The sequence below is a fragment of the Aspergillus udagawae genome (assembly GCF_001078395.1).
Source record: "Aspergillus udagawae IFM 46973 DNA, scaffold_5, whole genome shotgun sequence".
Lineage (NCBI taxonomy): Eukaryota > Fungi > Ascomycota > Eurotiomycetes > Eurotiales > Aspergillaceae > Aspergillus > Aspergillus udagawae.
Genome location: NW_025091268.1, coordinates 1,924,242 through 1,942,288, shown reverse-complemented (window position 1 = coordinate 1,942,288; position 18,047 = coordinate 1,924,242). Strand labels below are relative to the sequence as shown.

The 18,047-nt window shown below is 50.8% G+C and overlaps 7 protein-coding genes across 7 annotated transcripts; 3 read left to right on the top strand and 4 right to left on the bottom strand.

Annotated features, from left to right (window-relative positions):
- Positions 1 to 182: 182 nt before the first annotated feature.
- Aud_007482 (putative MFS multidrug transporter) lies at positions 183 to 2,150 on the top strand (the record flags this gene model as incomplete). The annotated part of the gene is made up of 3 exons (XM_043292372.1): positions 183 to 880; positions 939 to 1,185; positions 1,239 to 2,150. 3 exons carry the CDS (start codon positions 183 to 185, stop codon positions 2,148 to 2,150), a joined length of 1,857 nt encoding a protein of 618 aa, XP_043148307.1.
- Positions 2,151 to 2,459: 309 nt separating this feature from the next.
- Positions 2,460 to 2,939, bottom strand: Aud_007481 (huntingtin-interacting protein K; the record flags this gene model as incomplete). Its single annotated transcript, XM_043292371.1, has 2 exons — positions 2,460 to 2,567; positions 2,643 to 2,939. 2 exons carry the CDS (start codon positions 2,937 to 2,939, stop codon positions 2,460 to 2,462), a joined length of 405 nt encoding a protein of 134 aa, XP_043148306.1.
- A 409-nt stretch (positions 2,940 to 3,348) lies between these two features.
- Aud_007480 (3-deoxy-7-phosphoheptulonate synthase class II) lies at positions 3,349 to 5,032 on the top strand (the record flags this gene model as incomplete). The annotated part of the gene is made up of 6 exons (XM_043292370.1): positions 3,349 to 3,370; positions 3,424 to 3,533; positions 3,600 to 3,663; positions 3,734 to 3,826; positions 3,876 to 3,927; positions 3,985 to 5,032. The coding sequence occupies 6 exons, from the start codon at positions 3,349 to 3,351 to the stop codon at positions 5,030 to 5,032; spliced, it is 1,389 nt and encodes a 462-aa protein (XP_043148305.1).
- Positions 5,033 to 5,899: 867 nt separating this feature from the next.
- Aud_007479 (uncharacterized protein) lies at positions 5,900 to 8,989 on the bottom strand (the record flags this gene model as incomplete). The annotated part of the gene is made up of 3 exons (XM_043292369.1): positions 5,900 to 6,955; positions 7,008 to 7,720; positions 7,777 to 8,989. 3 exons carry the CDS (start codon positions 8,987 to 8,989, stop codon positions 5,900 to 5,902), a joined length of 2,982 nt encoding a protein of 993 aa, XP_043148304.1.
- An 886-nt stretch (positions 8,990 to 9,875) lies between these two features.
- On the bottom strand, positions 9,876 to 11,235 carry Aud_007478 (uncharacterized protein; the record flags this gene model as incomplete). Its single annotated transcript, XM_043292368.1, has 2 exons — positions 9,876 to 11,054; positions 11,122 to 11,235. 2 exons carry the CDS (start codon positions 11,233 to 11,235, stop codon positions 9,876 to 9,878), a joined length of 1,293 nt encoding a protein of 430 aa, XP_043148303.1.
- Positions 11,236 to 12,681: 1,446 nt separating this feature from the next.
- Aud_007477 (dienelactone hydrolase family protein) lies at positions 12,682 to 13,661 on the top strand (the record flags this gene model as incomplete). The annotated part of the gene is made up of 3 exons (XM_043292367.1): positions 12,682 to 12,931; positions 13,012 to 13,093; positions 13,148 to 13,661. 3 exons carry the CDS (start codon positions 12,682 to 12,684, stop codon positions 13,659 to 13,661), a joined length of 846 nt encoding a protein of 281 aa, XP_043148302.1.
- A 33-nt stretch (positions 13,662 to 13,694) lies between these two features.
- On the bottom strand, positions 13,695 to 18,004 carry Aud_007476 (uncharacterized protein; the record flags this gene model as incomplete). The annotated part of the gene is made up of 5 exons (XM_043292366.1): positions 13,695 to 14,581; positions 14,650 to 14,769; positions 14,821 to 16,582; positions 16,831 to 17,494; positions 17,556 to 18,004. The coding sequence occupies 5 exons, from the start codon at positions 18,002 to 18,004 to the stop codon at positions 13,695 to 13,697; spliced, it is 3,882 nt and encodes a 1,293-aa protein (XP_043148301.1).
- Positions 18,005 to 18,047: the final 43 nt, after the last annotated feature.

The window sequence follows — 18,047 nt, the reverse complement described above, 5'->3', positions numbered from 1 at the left end:
GTCACGCGAGCTTAGCCTCAATCTCGTCAGCACAGGTTTCTTTTTTACTAGTGCTGCACAGGAAAGGAATTCCTTGTATACTGTTGGCATCTGGATATCTCTCTAATCCTGCTCATTGTCAAATAGAAATCTATCAGTCCCTTTTCAAGCCTCGCTACAGTTTCTAGCTTGGTTTTTCATTGATGCACACCGCCCCTGCAAATCATCCGCGGCATAATGCCCAACTCCATCTCAACCATATAGACGCTAACCCTCGCGGATCAGCTTGCCTCGGCGGAGACAGAGATGAAGAGTTTACAAACTCTATGAACCACGATGGTAGTCGTCCTTCAACCCCTCCCCTTTCACCCGTACTCGACATCACCAGGCAAGGACGAACCTCATCAGACACATCCTTCGACGATAGCGACAACGATGACGATGCAGAAGACACTGCTGTAGTCATCGACTCCCAAAATGAGAAGCCCGTGACTTGGGCCTCCCTGCCCAAAAAGGGCCAACTTGCCATCCTCACCTTTGCTCGTCTCTCCGAGCCACTGACCCAGACATCGCTCCAGGCGTACCTCTTCTACCAGCTAAAGTCGTTCGACCCTTCGCTGCCAGACTCGACTATTTCAACGCAGGCAGGGATCATGCAGGGCAGCTTTACCGCTGCGCAGTTTCTCACGGCGGTCTGGTGGGGCCGGTTGGCGGACGCGGAGTGGATGGGGAGGAAGCGTGTGCTGTTGATTGGGTTGCTGGGGACGTGTATCTCGTGTCTTGGGTTTGGGTTTTCGAGGTCGTTTACGGCGGCGGCGGTGTTTCGGGTTCTAGGGGGGATTCTGAATAGTAACGTTGGAGTGATGCGAACGATGATTTCGGAGATTATTGAGGAGAAGAAGTAAGTGCTCTTGATTCGGACCAGGGTGAATGTGCTTTCTGACAAGGGTACTTTGCAGGTATCAGTCGCGTGCGTTCCTGCTGCTTCCGATGTGCTTTAATATTGGGGTTATCGTTGGCCCTATTATCGGGGGTTCGTTGGCCGATCCTATCAACAGCTATCCTCATCTGTTTGGCCCTGGGTCATTTTTTGGTGGGAAGGATGGTGTGTGGTGGATGGAGCGGTGGCCGTTTGCGTTGCCGAATATCCTCAATGCTATCTTCACCTTTACTGCTTTTTTGGCAATCTTGTTTGGGCTCGACGAGGTAAGTCTCTATACACCCTTCTTGGACGGATCAAGATCTGACGTGCCTCGTAGACACATGAGATTGCACGGTACCGAAGCGACTGGGGCCGGCAGGTCGGAAGAACACTCGCCAGGTTCTTCTCCCGACGTCGGGTCCCACGTCATTATCGCCAGTTGAGGAACCTCGAGGACAACGAGTCTCTCTGTATGGACGGTAGCGTGACCAGCAGATCCGCCCCGTCTAGTCCGATCCGCTTTCAAGCGCTTCCTCGCCATAAACGTCCGGGGTTCCGTCAGATATGGACCCCCAATGTTCTATTGACATTGCTAGTTCATTTTCTTTTGGCATTTCACACCAGCGCCTTTAACGCCATGACTTTTGTCTTCCTTCCTACCCCGAGGGCTCCAGAAAATAGCCGGCAAGGCTTCTTCCATTTCAGCGGTGGCCTGGGACTACCGTCCTCCCGTGTAGGTCTTGCAACGGCAATTATCGGGGTCATCGGCCTTCCGTTGCAGATCTTCGTATACCCTCAGGTCCAATCTCGTCTAGGGACGTTGACCTCTTTCCGCACCTTCTTGCCGTTTTCACCGGTGGCGTATACTCTGATGCCGTTCTTAGTGCTCATCCCTCGGTATCCATGGCTAGTCTGGCCTGCCTTCACAGTTGTGGTTGGGCTGCAGGTGATTTCTCGGACGTTTGCTCTGCCTGCTGCTATTATTCTTGTGAATAATTGTGTTGCTGACCCGTCGATTCTTGGGACGGTGCATGGAGTTGCTCAGAGTATAGCCAGTGCGGCGCGCACACTAGGTCCCTTCATTGGTGGATGGGGGTTGGGGCTGGGCTTGAAAAATAACCTTGTTGGTGGTATCTGGTGGGCACTAGCTTTGGAAGCATTGGTTGGGTGGCTGCTGCTATGGACTATATATGAGGGAAAGGGGATCGAGCAAAGGAAAGTTCGGAGAGAAGACGCCCAGGAAGGTTGATGCTGTTCTCTATGGCTCGCGCTGGGCTCGTCTGTTGGATAAAAGTGATGATGGCGTTCGGCATATATGACTATGAGTTACGAATTATGATAGAGATGTCTATACCCGTCGTTATTAGAGATGAAGAGAAATAATTGCTAATTTGAGATCATCAATTCGTTAGACTGCCACTAGATAGACTGGTGCGATCAAAACCTGCCAACCAAGGATCGTCCCGGCTTGCACTGGAAAATGCTCAGATTTATCTCATCGTCACCAGCATTCATCATAGCTTCCGTTCGGCAGCCATACCCATGAGCAAGCAGCACGTCATGCTCCCATAGGGCTAATGAAGGCCCTGATTGCTTTCCTCGTATCACCATCATGTGCCTTCAGCAACTCCGTCGCCTTGATCTTACTCAAGTCCAATTCCTGTACCTGCAGGACATTAGCACCGCCATACACCCAATTCCCCAGCATAGCCTGTCTTATGAAAAGGCAAAGGTAACGCACTAATAGATTCACATCATCCGCCGAAACTTTCACGGCCTTCTTCGTCGCTGCTTGTGGCTTCTTGGCGTCTACCGTCCTGGCCGCTGCATCCGTACCCGGCGCAATCTCCAACCTACTCATCGCTTTCCCGAGCGCCTCTCGATCAGCGGACGAAGACTTATCGCCCGGTTCCGCCCCGATCTCATTAGTGTGCAGGGAGGAAAGCGCGGCAGCAGCTTTTCGGTCTTCGGCGTGGGCGGGAGGAGATCGCTCGATAGAATCCGGGTCATGGGATGCGGAGGGGAGTGAGTCTGACATTTTTAATGCGCTATTGAGAGTATATAATTAAATAGTTGAGAGCGAGATGATATGATGCCTCCGAGAGTGTCTCTTACTCCGCACGGATGACGCGATAAGAAAGTGGCCGATTACGATAACAACGCGCCTTACCAAGTCTGGACTAGTGGTATTAGGTTGATGACTCAGGCCGCGAATAAGCGCATGTTTCTTTTTTCCCTCCTGCAGGTGGGCACTCTTTGTGTGACTGTGATTGTGAGGCTGATGTGACAGGTAGCGCTCCTTTGCTTGTATGTGTCATTCTTAACTGCTAAGCTCTCCCGGACCGTGACTTGATTCCTTAGTCAATCCAGCATCTGACCTGATACCGAAGAAGAACAAGCTTGCTTATACGTACTGCGAAGCAAATAGCGTCGATCATTCCCCAACCATGGAGGACTGGACTCCAAGCTGTAAGCCCTTTACCCTCTGGATATACAGGAGCAGCTGCTGAATCGTGTCTCAGCTTGGACTACAAAACCCATCAAGCAAGATGTTGTCTATGACGACAAGGAAGGAGTACAAGCCGCTCTGAACAAGCTCCAGAAGCTTCCCCCGCTTGTCACAACGCAGGAGGTACGGCGTAATGTCCTACTTTACTCTTAATTCAAGACAAATATGAAGCTAACCGTCGAATGTCAGATTCTGAATCTGAAAAAAAGCTTGCGAAATGTTGCCTTGGGCAAAGCTTTTGTTCTACAAGGAGGTATATCGTCCTGCCTGAACACGTAATATCGGCCTCTAACCACAGTGTCTAACCGCTGTGTTGCTCGTAGGGGACTGCGCTGAACTGTTTGATTACTGTAATCAGGATATGGTAGAGGCGAAACTCAAATTGCTTCTACAGATGAGTTTGATTTTGATTTGGGGTACATTTACGCGTTCTGTCATCTATCGACATGTACTAATGGCGCCCAGGCGCAAACAAACCTGTAGTGCGAATCGCACGTATAGCCGGGCAATTTGCCAAGTGAGTTGCCTGACCTTGTCCTTCGCTCGTCTTTTCCTTTGTTGCTGACAGAGTCAGGCCCCGGTCAAGCCCTATGGAGGTGGTCAACGGCGTTGAGATGCCCTCTTTCCGCGGTGATAATATCAACGGCTTCGCTGCCACCCCAGAATCTCGCAAGCCAGACCCGTCACGACTTGTCTCGGCGTACTTCCACTCCGCTGCCACGCTCAACTACATGCGCGCCTCACTCTCGTCTGGTCTCGCGGATCTTCATTCACCACTGGACTGGGGTCTTGGTCACGTCATTGAGCCATCCATCAAGGAGAAGTACGAGCGCATCGTCAACCGAGTCAAGGACGCGCTGCGTTTCATGCACACCGTCGGAATCGACACAGACCGAGGCGTCGAGACCGTCGAGGTCTTCACCAGCCACGAGGGTCTCCTCCTTGAATACGAGCAGAGTCTCACCCGCCTCCTCCGCAACCCACTTACCACGACCCCACAGACCACAGCAAGCTACTACGCCACCTCAGCACACTTCCTCTGGATCGGTGACCGCACGCGCCAACTCGACGGTGCCCACGTCGAATTCTTCCGCGGCATCGCCAACCCCATCGGCATCAAGATCGGCCCCAGCATGGCCCCCGACGAGCTCGTCCGCCTTCTCGACGTCGTCAATCCCAACCGCGAAATCGGCAAGGTAACCCTGATCTCCCGCTACGGCGCCGCCAAGATCAGCCAGCACCTCCCCGCCCACATCGCCGCCGTCCAGCGCGCCGGCCACCTCCCCGTCTGGCAATGCGACCCCATGCACGGCAACACGCAGAGTACCCCAACAGGCGTGAAAACACGGCACTTCAGCGACATCCTCTCCGAGCTGCGGCAGGCGCTCGAGATCCACCGCTCCGCCGGCTCGTTCCTCGGTGGCATGCACCTCGAGCTCACCGGCGAGGCCGTCACGGAGTGTGTCGGCGGCGCGGGCGGGCTGACCGAGGAAGGGCTGAGCGAGCGGTACACAACGTTCTGCGACCCCCGCCTGAACGAGAAGCAGGCGCTGGAGCTTGCCTTTCTGGTCGCGGGGTTCTACCGCGACATGGATGATGAGGAGGGCATGAACTCGATCTAAGCTCGATTGCTGCACAGTTATGAGATATATAGGGCATTTGGTATGCGATGCAAACCTGCCTCCTACTTTTGTTCACACCACTTGATATGGTTGATTCTGGTTGACGCTTCATGCCTGGTTTCGGGTTTATATTTCGGGTCTTAAAAAGTCGTATCTGCAGAACCGCATTGAAAATGAATCATATTTGCACTTTCGGGAATTCATGATGAGTTGATTATATGGCGCATTCTCTTACCTCCTTTGTCTGTCGCCACACTACATGAGTAGACTCTTCATGGCTTGAGAGGTTATCCCCCTACAAGCACATATTGCAGCTGAAGACAATGCATAATGAATGGGTGCATTTTGTGCATTGAACCATTGAAAGCATAGAATACAACTCGAAATCCAACCAAGTCCCTTGCCCAAATGCTAAGAGAATTAAATAAGAACACGATTATGGACTCCGCCAGGACACCTTTCACAAGCTAAAACCTCACTGGAGAAAAGAAGAGGAATGAAAAACACAAAGAAAAGAATGTGTCCTAAGCTACGAGATCAAGACTGTGCAGCGGACAGTCCGATTCTGATCAATCAACACTGCTAAGTCGATCTCAAGTAACGAAAGACATTCCCGGCCCCTGCTTCGAGGACAGTCAGACGTTGAGTCTATCAGCGGACCATACCTGTCTGGCAGGAAACACCGGGAACGGTGTCCCAGCCCAACGCATAGTTCTCAAGGACCAGGGACATACACCTCCGAGAGGTCAGTCGGAAACCTGAACCGAGATCCGTTTGAGAGAGCATGAGAAAATTGACCGAATGATAGATCAATAGGGAATGGAAAGAGAATATGCAAGGAGTGAGAGAAGAAACTCAGGAGTGAAGCTAGTTTCCAATTCTGCCTGTAACATCCATTGTGCTCTCAATGCCCTCCCATGGTAGCTCCTCATCATCTTCCAAGTCAGTATCGTTGTTTTTGTGGGAAGATTTATCTGTGGTAGCGGTCACATCCGCGGCCCTTGTGGTGGCGGCGGTGTTGATCCCAATGGACTGAAGCGTGACTTCCATCTCTTGCTCAGTCATCTCGTGTCCGTTCTGTTTTTGGCCTTCGAGAACGTCATAGAGCGCATAGATTTGATCAGCTTTCAAGTCGATGTCCTTAAGAAGCTTTTCAATCTTAGCGGCCAACGACTTTCTCTGGCGTTTGCTCAACGAGGCATCCAGCTTGTTATAGGCCCCTTGATACGTTACAAGCTGCATTTTCAGATGGGAGAGTTCATCCTCCAACGCCTTGAGAACCGTCGCGAGAGCAACGCCCGCAGATTGCGCAGGGCGCAACGTAGGCTCTTCATTGTAGACAGAAGGCTCAGGCATGCGCTCCGAAACTGGTACAGGTTTGGGGATCTTTACAGTCTCATGGGTATGGTCGCATTGCGAGTCACCAGGAATACAGCGCTTGCAAACCGTGCAGTTCTTGCCATCATGCTGTGTGGCACTCTCCAAGGCCTTTTGTGCAGCCTGGGGTAATCGGCTTGGGTTCTCAGCTGCCAAATCAGCTTGACGGATAGTGATGTCTGGTAGGATGAAAGCAGAAGTCATGTCGTCAGTAACAGGGCGACGTCTTCCCTGAGTGGTGGAAATGATGGAGTGCTCCGAATGCCGTCTTGGGCGCTCGATAGGCACGGAAAGATTACTGTCTGCCTCAGCCATGCTGACTTTCGATGTGGCCGTCAGATCACCCATTGCCGAGGCGGGTCTTGCTATCGGGGCTTTACTCTCCTTCAACGAGGATTTGCGAGGCGCAGCCGATTTTGATACACTTTGACGGGTAGAGTTTGCGGTCTCGTCTGCATTTTGAACCTTGGTCGAGATCGACTGTCGCCGTCTACGCGCAAGTCGTTCTTCTTCTAGAGTCTTCCGCAGTTGAGCGATTTCACGTTCCTGTAGCAATCACATTAGTGGCAAGCGATGGTAAGCAGAGTAACAAACTCACGTCAATAAAGCTCAACAACGTCAAGTCTTGCTCTGTGGCAGAGGATTTCTTGGTATGGCCTGTGGCGTCCTCAGTGGCTGAATCCAAAGGCTCAGTGACATCGACTTCTTCCACAATCACCCTTTTCACCCGTTGCTTTCCTGTGTTTGGCTGTTTCTTTGCTTTCGTGCTGCCTGTTCGTGTTTGAGTCTGGGATCTCTCGGCTCGGGAGCTCGAGGTCCTGGTTCTCGGCAGGTCAATCGAGAAAAGAGCTTCTTCGGCTCGCTCTTTTTCAAGACGAGAAATCTCCTTGTCGACCTGTTTGGAAATCTTTGTGCGCGAGTCTTCCACGCCGCCGGCTCTCTTCGATCTTGTACTCTTACCGGTAAAATCTTTAGTGGCTCGACTCATGTCCTCACTTCGCTGCGTGTCGAGCCGGCCGCTTTCGGCGCTTGCTTCCGTCGCGGATGTTGCTTCTGAGCGACCAGTATCCTCGCGAGATTTTGAGGCCAGCGAGACAAATTTAGCCAGCTGTGCCTTAAGTTCAGCATTCTCTTGTCGTAGGCTGTCATTCTCGCTTTTCAGATCTCGAGATTCGAGATAGGCTATTCCCAATTGAGAAACAGCCATGTCTCTCTCACGATTCAATTTCTTCAGCGCCGCTTCGCTCATCTGCACCTTCCGCTCAACGACATCCAATTGGTTTTGCAAAGCCAGATTCGAAGCTTCAAGTTCTGAAGCAACCGTTAGCATCTTGATATTCTCGAACTGCAGCGGTAAAGTAACTCACTCTGATGATGAGTCCCAACATCTCTTCTGTGGTCATCGTCTTCGGATTCATACACGCGAGAACGGCCATGTTTGTCCTTGCGGTGAGACCGCCCAGCCTTCAAAGCTGCATTTTCCTGTCGCATATCATCAATCTTTCTCTCGGCATCCAACTTTGCCCTTTCAAGCTCTGACACTTTGTCCTGCAAAAGCCTCAGAGAAACAAAGAGAGCCTTTTCATCTTCTGGAATGGGAATCGCGTCAAGGGGGATATGTTCACGAGTCATAGACACATCGGCACCGTCATTCGGAGGAGAGACAAATCGCGTCGCCCTAGCTCGGCTCTGGCGGGTATAAACCGGTGTGCCATCTTCGTAGACTCCCGAGACCAACTCCGACAAATTGGGAAGATCGGGAAGAAGAAAAGACTGCATAGTGCCCGTGTCGCCAGCACCGTTGCCAGATACGTTGCGCAGGTTGCTGGGTAACTTCCCCCGGCGCATTTCCTTAGCATAAGCCTCCTGTGATGCTCTCTCCACCGCGTCTGCTATCTGATGAGAAAGGTTGACGTTTCCGAATCGCGTCGCACGCGTGCTGGTTGCCACAGGCTGAGGTCTCTCATCGACAATGAAGGAACCGTCGTACGCATCCCGGACCTTTGCGTGCATTTCAGACAATGTCCGCCGCTGGTCCTTGCGGGCTGTTTTAGACGAAAGAGGGTCACGATTTTCCTTGTGGGCAAGACTAGCCTGTCTCAGCTGAGCGTCTCTTCGTAGACTCTCACTGGCGGCTCTTCTTGAGGAAACGCGCATGGCCGATTTCTGAGGCGTATGCGAGGCAGGATAATCAAGTCTGACGGCAGGCGAGGACGACCGCACACTATTTTCTATACTCATCATGGAGTTTCGCGAGTCATCGCGCCGACGCGTCGGCTTGTTAACACCCCGTCCAGCTTCAACCGATATGCTTTCCTCGGTGTCATCTTCGGAGGTGCCCACAGGGGAGAATTCAGGGAAAGCGCGCTCCAATGCAGAGGTATCGATTGCGTAGTCGGGCTCCTCGTCTTCAAAGTTGTTGATTTGTTTCCTGGCACTGCCTTTCATCTCGGGCAATTTGGGACTGTTTTCAAAGTGTTTCGTAGACGCGAGGGCTTCATGCTCTGGGTCAAAATCGGAGCCAAACGACGCGAAGCTGTTTGTCGTAACTTCGGAGCGTCTGGTATTCTCGCGCGACATAGTCAAAAGGTATGACGCGTCTTGTTCCAAGGCAAAAGTAGCGGTACAAGTGAGTTGAAGCTCAATTAACCTCAGACATGAATGCTTGCGCTTAAACTAGGATTGACGTTATAACTGCCAGGAGATGACGGGTAATCGCTGGGTATGTTTTGGTAAAGCGCGTCGGCGGCCACGAGCGTCCACGCGAAAAATAATGGCAACCAGGATACGGGTATCTCAACTGAGTTTATAGAAGAGTAATGCAATTAATTAGAGTCGTATTATTCGCATCGATCGTAAAATGGATGCGATGGAAGATCTGAAGTCAGTTCTGACACTCCGCGGGACGGGGAAAAGAGGAGGCTGGGAGAGTTGTTGATTTGTTTACTCGGCCAGGTGGAGCTGCCGTCAGAGTGACCGCCCAAGTATAATGTACCTTACGGCATGGCATACCTCTCATACGCACAACAACCAAAAAGCGTGCTGTAAGTATTTGCACTTCGCTATTCTCCCCATACTTTTGGATACGGATGGATTGAAGGCAAGTAGCAATTTATGTAATTGATTATTTTCAATTCGTCTCCTCCAGCCGCGCGTGATGTACTCCTCGAGCAGCAGCAATATCATCTCAATGTACAGGTTGAGATAAGGAACCAGGAGAGAAATACAGAAGAACAGATGAGAACAGATAAACAGAAACCTCCCGATGTAGCTCCAGACGCCATGCTATTTAGATCTCTCAGACCGTTATGAGAAGAAAAATTAATCGTCGTTAGTCATGCACATAAAACCGCCGTCCGATGCAGGAGATAAAACGCATTCGAAATGCAATCAGCGCTAAACACCTCCGAGCTGTAGGTAAGGGGTTAATTGGAGAGATAGCGAAACCTCTGTGGGCCGCAAAGCTCTAGCGAGTTTCCGGAGAATCACGCGAATCGTGCTGCTCTCTGGACGCACGAGGAGCAGTCGACGGGAAATTGTCGCTGACAGGGCTTGCTGCATCAATATGAATGGTAGGAACAACTGTCAGCTCCCGAAGAGGGGCGTTATGTTCGTTCCTTTCGGTGACAGGACTTTGATATGGAGGGGCATCACCCCAGTCCAGATGATCGTATTGAGGAGGAGGAATGCTGAGAGCGCCAACATCGGCCTCCTCACCGCCTGGGGTGGATGGAAGGGTAGAGGCGGTAGAATGTGCTTGGGAGTGCACCCTGGTCAAGGCAACCGGTTCGACGGGACCAGTCGAGGCGGATGAGTAGGATTCTCCTCGAGAGTGAATGCTCGGGGTATCGACCAGGGAAGACCTATTAGAAGCATCAAAACTGCCGGAAGGGCCATTCGACAGTAGGGGGCGACGATCCGAATCGGGTGAAGTTGCTCGGACTCGCGATCCATCGTGACGGACGTAGCCCACGGCCGCGTAGCTCACACTGGCAATCCGCCTGCCGCGACCATGAGTCTGATGCTCTGCTAAAGCCGTAGCGAGGTTGGTGGCACTATTGCTGCCATTGGTGGATGACCGACTTCTTGCACGTTGACGAGCACGGAGTCGATCCTGTTCCCGTAAGATCTCTAGCTGAGCACGGTCTCCACGCTCGCGAGCCTCACGCCGCGCCTGTCGCCTAGCCTCGCGTTCTGCCAATTCCTCGCGCCGGCGCTGACGGATTTCGTACAGCGATGCCATGAGCTCCTCCCGGCGAGCCTCTTCTTCTTCAGCGGTCTCGGGAAACTCAATCACGGTATCCATGCCATCTCGTTCACCTTCACGTGCGATAACCTGTTCCTCAGGCTTGGGATTTGCAGAATAGGCGGGAAGAGTGGCCACGGACCGAATGGAAGCATCACGACGGATGGAATTGGTCGTTCTCGCGGTTGTCATCTCCGTGGCTTCAGCGCCCGTAGCCGTTCCGTTCCGGACGCCATTTGACACTTGGTTATAGAACTTTCCAGGGTCCCAACGGTTCCATTTGTCTTTCAAGTATTTTCCTGGGAGATATTTAGGGGAGCAGCCCATCCGACGCAAATATTTCAGGCCGAAGTAGGAGGCGCCGAGCAGGAGGAACGTGACAACAATAGCCAGAGCGACCTAGAAGTCCGACCAATTAGCTGAGAACAAGTATTAAAGCAACATGAATACAAGGACGAACACTCACAATGACAAAGATGATGTTTTTATCACTCCCTTGGGAATTAGTGTCAGAGGTGGTGGTGGTGTTGCCGCCATTCTGACGGGCAATCAGCCCACGAACCTGGGGTGAGATGTACATCACAGCCACCCGATCTGCCAGGTATTAGGGATATAGAGTCTCTTTCTAAGTTCCTTTCAGAACGAATCTTATGTCTTTGTTGTTAGCGAAAGAGATCCCAAGAGGAGCTGAAGGCAGAGCGAAGAACACTTCGCGGAAGTGACAGCAGAGGCAGTGCTCAAGACAGTGAAGGCAAGCCTCGGCGCAGATAAGAGGTTATATATAGAATAGAAGCCAATAAATAGCATCAGATCATCACAGAACAATAGTATAGATTAAGAGGATAGTGTTAACAACCACTAAATCCATGATTGAGGACATGGACAGTGCAAATAAGCATGGAAGAGAAGGAGGTGAGAGGAGAGAAATGAGAAAGAACAAAAAGAACTGAATTATGGTAGGATCTGTGATGGTTTGGCTGGAATAATATGGGGTAGATAGTAGTGTATGCCTGAGAGCAGAGCAAGCTAATCAGAGGCTGTCATTAACGGGCTGAAAAGGAAGATCCCTTTAGTATTACTACTGCCCAGGGTGGCTGGTGAAGTTGAAGGCGGAAGGCCTACAAATTGGCACCCTTAGAGAGGTAGGCCTCAAAATTTTCCTGTTTGAGAGACGTACCTATTGCTTACGCGCTCCAGTGCCCATCCAGCTCCATAATTTTGACATCGAGCAGGGACTGTGATTGTCAATCATGGTAGTCTAAGAACTATACCATGGTCGTCGCAATCTGCAAAAATACCCGCCACAGTCCACTCCTTGCCAAGCTCGTGTGGTTTCACAATGACTGGCGACTACCTTATCATTTCTTGACAGCCAACGCAGCCAAAGATCCATTTTTAGAATTGTACCGAACTGTCTGAGACTCTGAAGGATCCATCCATGATTTGTCCCGGGCTTACTTCCATGGTTCTTCTAGTGGTCTCGGAAGAACCGGAAAGTTCATACCAGAAATTCAAGTGTCCTGGTTCAAGACTAGATAGATCAAGACAATTTTCACCCCGTATTGAGCGCAAGGCAAAGCACTAATCGTAGATAGTGTGTATGTGTTGACAAGATCCATCCAAAGCTCTCTCCTACTCTATTCAACTGCAGCGGAAATGAGCAATTTGTATGTTTCAGTAGCATTCCATCATGAAGCAATCATTATCTTATCAGTGGGAAAATAATCATCTTCGTGCAGAGATGTAGGAACATGTATCCTAGAGAGGAACAATCCGAGAGAATACAGCAGCAAATATGACAGTCCACCCTGCCAGCCTTGCAGCCTGAAAATTAAGGTTTCACTACAGTACCCCAGTCGTGGATGAGGACACCATCAGTGTCACATGCAATTAGATCAATTATCCTAGCAAACACGGAAGCACATAATCCCAGCCTGCTTGCAGATTCCATCATGCTTCCTTGACTTCCATACTCTATCAGATAAAAAGCAGTTAATAGTAACCTATTCATCCGCAGAATACACCCATGTCCTGCCCCGATTGCTTTAGCGGCCATGTACACTCCGGCGAACCACAGGGCGAGGTGACCAAACTGCACGGACTCGACGTCTACGTCGCATCGCCGGCGCCAGAGCCAACGGGTAACTCAGCAATCAGGGGGATTATCATCATCATTCCGGATGCGTTCGGCTGGGAGTTTGTCAATAACCGGATACTGGCGGATCATTATGCCCAGAAGGGCAGGTACAGAGTTTATCTACCGGATTTCATGAATGGTGAGAATCAAGCATTCAGGATGTAGTTTGGTGCTGGTAGAGACGAGCAACAGAATTTGACTTTATGCTCACTTGAATAGGACGCGCGTGCCCTGTGTGGGCTATAAACCTTATGGGGAATCTGTTCAAGACCAATACCCTGTACGACTGGCTTGCCAAACCGTAAGTTTCTTTCCTGGCAAACGTATGTCCGAGAATGTTGAGGCAGTCAAATAGCTATTATATCGCTGGCGCGTTGTACACCCTGCTCCCATTCATGTACTTCAACCGATTCGGCAAATCCTGGCCCATCGTCAAGTCATTCTTCGCCGCTGTCCGCCAGAACGAAGGAGCTCAGCTCCCCATCGGAGCAGCCGGTTTCTGCTGGGGAGGCAAGCACACTGTCAATCTGGCTCACGGAGCTGAAGTAGACGGCAAACCATTGATCAATGCTGGATTCACGGGACATCCTAGCCTCTTGAGCATCCCCAGGGAGATTGAGAAGATAAAGATCCCGGTTAGCTTTGCCCTGGCGGAATTGGATGTGATTGTGAAAAAGCCGCAGATTGAGCAGATTAAGAACATTATGGAGAGTGAGGATAAGGTTGGTGAGGTGAAGGTTTACTATGGGGCAGGTCATGGGTTCTGCGTGCGAGCAGACCATCTTGTGAAAGATGCAGAGCAGAAGGCTACTGAGGCAGAAGATCAGGCTCTGGATTGGTTTAATCGCCACTTCGCTAATGTGCAATAAGGCCCATTATGTTTCAGTGGGCGAGCTGTTGGACTATGTGTTTACGTCCTCGCTGTCCTCTATCAAAGCTTTCAATTTTCCACCGCGCCGCCTTGCAAGAACATCGTAAGGGCCTTGTTCCACAATAGACCCCTGTTGAAGAACGACGATATTGTCCGCAATCTCCATCATTTCTCTGGAATGTGTAATGATTATCACGGTAAGGCCTGATCGAGCCGATACCAGCCTCTGCACTGTCTGCCGAATCACCTTTGCACTCTCCGGATCAAGGTTCGAAGTTGCCTCGTCCAGGATTAGCATCTGCGGCCGGCGTACCACAGCTCGTGCAATCACCAATCGCTGCGCCTGGCCGCCGGACAGGCCCACGCCACCGTCCCCAATGGCAGTCGAATAGCCGCTGGGAAGTGACACGATGAAGTCATCGATGCCCGCAGCTTGAGCTGCAGCACGAACACTGTGAAATTCACGGAGGGGGGACTCATCCCTCAAGCCGTAACAGATATTGTGATGTATGGTGCCTGGGAATATCGTAGGTTGCTGTGACACAATCGATATCAGGGAACGAAGGGACGGCGTGTGGAGGCGTCGGATATCCAGACCCCCGATTGAGATGGTCGGCGTCTCGTATCTGGACAGCGGTGTTTCGTATAGAGAGAGGATCAAGGATGCTACGGTCGACTTTCCTGATCCAGAGCCACCGACAATCGCAGTGCAAGAATTCTCAGCTATAGAGAGAGTCACGTTTCGGAGAGCAGGAGCGTCGGGCCGTGATGGATATCGAAAGGTCAGACTTCGTATTTTCACTGGTGCTGCCTTTAGAGGGCGTTTGTCACCCTTATGTTCATGGGATTGCCCAACAGGTAGGCTAGCCAGTCGGAGCAGCTGAGTAGCCATGTCTTGAGAAGCACTGATTTGCGGAACTTAAAAGAAATCAGCAATCGTACAGGCAAGATTGTCTAAGCATGTGCAAGGAATGGACAAGACTTACTCCATGAAAGTACCGTGCTCGCATATCCGATGCTAAATAACAGCATTGAAAATACGGTCATCACATTTTCAACCGTATATCCAGACGATGCGAGAAGCGCTCCATAGTAAAAGATCAAACCTGCGATACTCTCTTAGAACAGCCAACGGAACGAGGGAGGCGCCTACTCACCACTCACGAAGATTATTGTAGACTCTACAAGGCCGAACAAAATCCCGGTGTAAGCCGCCCTCTTGAGGCTCATTGTCATGCATTTTGACGCCGCCTTCAAGTATTTCCTGTGAAAGAACGGCTCGAGCGTTAGGGTCCGCACAGTACGTATTTCTGAGAACGTCTCAACCAATACGTCGGATGCATTCCTGGTAACTTCATTGCACCGCCCCTGCCATAGTCCGCTGGTTCCCTCAAATCCCCTGGTAATGGCATAAATGATGGGACCGCAAGACAGCGCCACCAGGGTGAGCTTCCAGCAGACCACTAGACACCAAATGACTGCGGTCACGGTAATTACCACAGCTACCAGGACGTAGCCGCCGAAACGGCCTACTAGGTTCCGCATATCTTCCCCGTTTTGATCAAGACAAGCAGTAATCCGGGAGGGCGAGTTGCCTTCTTCATTGAACCACTGCCGAGGCTGGTCTAACACTCGTCTGAATGCCTCCTTGCGAAGCTGATCAACCCAGGCCTGACCTGATGCTTCCAAAAGATAATGCATGAAGTAAGAGGCAGTCCCGTCAATTAAGGCGACACCTAGAACAGCCAGCGCCCATCTCAAGGAGCTGACTCTCATGCCGTAGAATGACTGGAAGAGCTGAGAGAGGCAGTAAGAGAAAACAGGCGTTGCAGTAGCATCCACCAGTGCAGATATGATTCCGAGCAGGAGCAGCAACCGCTGTCTCAGGGTGAGGATGGGCACTAATGTCCGCATGATCTGGTATATGGAGAGACGATGCTGCCCCGAAAGTGGAGTGTTCCCTCTTGCGGCTTGAGGCTGCTTGATAGATTGCGGATAGTTTGTTGCTTCTGCTTGAGGAACAGGGAGAGTCAGAGAAGCGCGATGTAATCGGAGTCGATTGACAGAGACGAATGATGTGCGTGACTGCGGCATACTTAGTTCACGCATCGGTATAGCAACTCCAACAGGTATTGAGATCTCCTCTGCTTGGGGCGTGACCTGTGCCTTGACCATGTTACTCAGTCCTGTGGAAACCTGCATTTCTTCGATTCTGTGATCGAACAGTTGAGCGTTCTTAAATTGCGAAGGAGTTCTCCTTGACAAAACTGATGTTTCTTTGTATTTCGGGAAGCCAAAGTTACTTGCCCAAATAGTATTTGGAACATCGACTATCTCCTGCGTCTCGTCATTGATGTAGGAGGCTTCCGGCTTCGCAGGACTCTTCGAGGAGGTTTGCCCCTCGCTGAAAGGAAAGTATTTCCCCTTTGCTGGTCTATTTTCCAGCTCATGCCTGTATCCTGATTGCACAACAGAGCCATGCTCGAGGACGTAAACGTAATCGTGGTCCATGATGTGTGACATGTCGTGTGTGATAACGATCGTCGTCTTCCCTCTTCGCCATTCCCGTATCACTTTCATCACTGCTATGCGGTTTATTCCGTCCAGCGCGCTCGTGGGTTCGTCCATGATGACAATGGGAGTGTCCCTTAGTCTAGCTCGTGCAATCAACACTCTCTGTCTCTGGCCTCCACTCAAGAAGCTTCCCCCGGGCCCAACGCATGTGTCGAGACCATTTGGCAAGCTATCAATAGTGTCCCTGAGCATTGCCAAATCAATGCATTCGCGCACGTCATCCTTCGTCACTGTCTCGTGTGCTCGACGGCCGAAGGCAATGTTAGTCAAAACGGACTCGTTGAAAAGCACACTCCGTTGCTCGACAAGTGTGACGTTGTTCCTAATCCAATTGACGCTAAGAGTCTGAATTTTGTTGCCATCAATTAGTATTTCCCCTGAGGTAGGCATATACAACCGTGCAATTAATTGCCCGAGTGTACTCTTTCCCGATCCGCTTTCTCCAATCACGAAAGTCATCTCACCGGCAGGAAAGAAGAGGCTGACTGAATTTAATATGGGCCTTTCTGGCTGGGACGAGTACGTGAAAGAAAGCTAAATAAAGGATGGGAAAGTTAGAAATTGGGCAGTACTCGTCAACTGGTAAAACTTACATCACACAATTCGATGTCGCCGTCACAATATCGGGGGTATGAAGCTCGTTTCAGCTCCTTAGGGTGCTTCTTCACTCTTCGGTCGTTCAGAAGATCCTTTAACATTACCGCTGCAACCTTGCCTTTCTCCATCACTATTACTTGCGGCAAGACTAGCTCGATCGACTGAGCTGCGGTCAAGCAGGCCCAGAATGTTCTCAGGACTTCTCCAGCAGTGAGTTTCCCAGATGTCGTTAGAGCAGTACCATACCAAAACCCTTGAATAAACATACCGAACATCATGAATCGTATGACTGCTATCTGTAGGGAGTTTAAGTGTGCTTGTTTGAGGTATTGAGCTGCAGCACTATCTATTTTGAGGGCAAAATCGCGAAGCTCGAATGCCTGTCCGTTGAGACATTTGACCGTGTCAATCAGACTCGTAGCGTTATTGGCGACTTTTGAGGCAAGGGTAAGTTCAACCTGCTGGGCTTCGATTCTTGGCTTGATTCGAGAAGAAAGAAGAACAACGATGCATGAGAAAACCGGGATCCCTGCTAGAGTAATGAATGCAAGCCTCCACGAGGTATAGAATGCCAATCCGAGCGCAATGATAGTTCTGAATGCGTATTGCATGATAAGCCCTAACGGCTGCGAGGTTGCTATCTGCAATTCAGAAATTTGGCTATGATGGAGGTAAGATAAACGGAGCTTAACACAATAGACATCAGAGAGAAATGACCTACGCTTGAAGATAAGACAAGAAAGCTTTTGTGCCATCCTTCTGTGTTTCGAACCATTCCTGATCCCTCCCCAGCAGTTCTTCGAAGATCCTGGTTCGAGCGTTTGAGACTTGTAGCTCCCCAAAAACGATGAAGAGACTGAAGTACGCTCCATTGAGTACCCAGCTAGCGATACCTAAGCCTGAAAGTGCGATGCCGTGGCTCGCTACCTTCCGGAGTAGGTCGTCGCCACTAATATCACCACCGCCGAACGATGTGAAAGAGTTGAAAATGTCTCCCAGAAGGATGGCGAATATAGGAGCAACAGAGCTAGCAAGGAGAGCGAGCACCGTCGCGAGACTCAAAATGGGCAAATGGTTCTTGGTGGTAAAGCCAAACAATGACATCCAACTCCATCTCCAGAGCAATATGCGTCTGAAACTGCGGAGCGACATTGACAAGGCAAAAGTCATCTTGTAGAGACCGGTCGGAAATCGTCCTCGGCCAGGTTTTTCG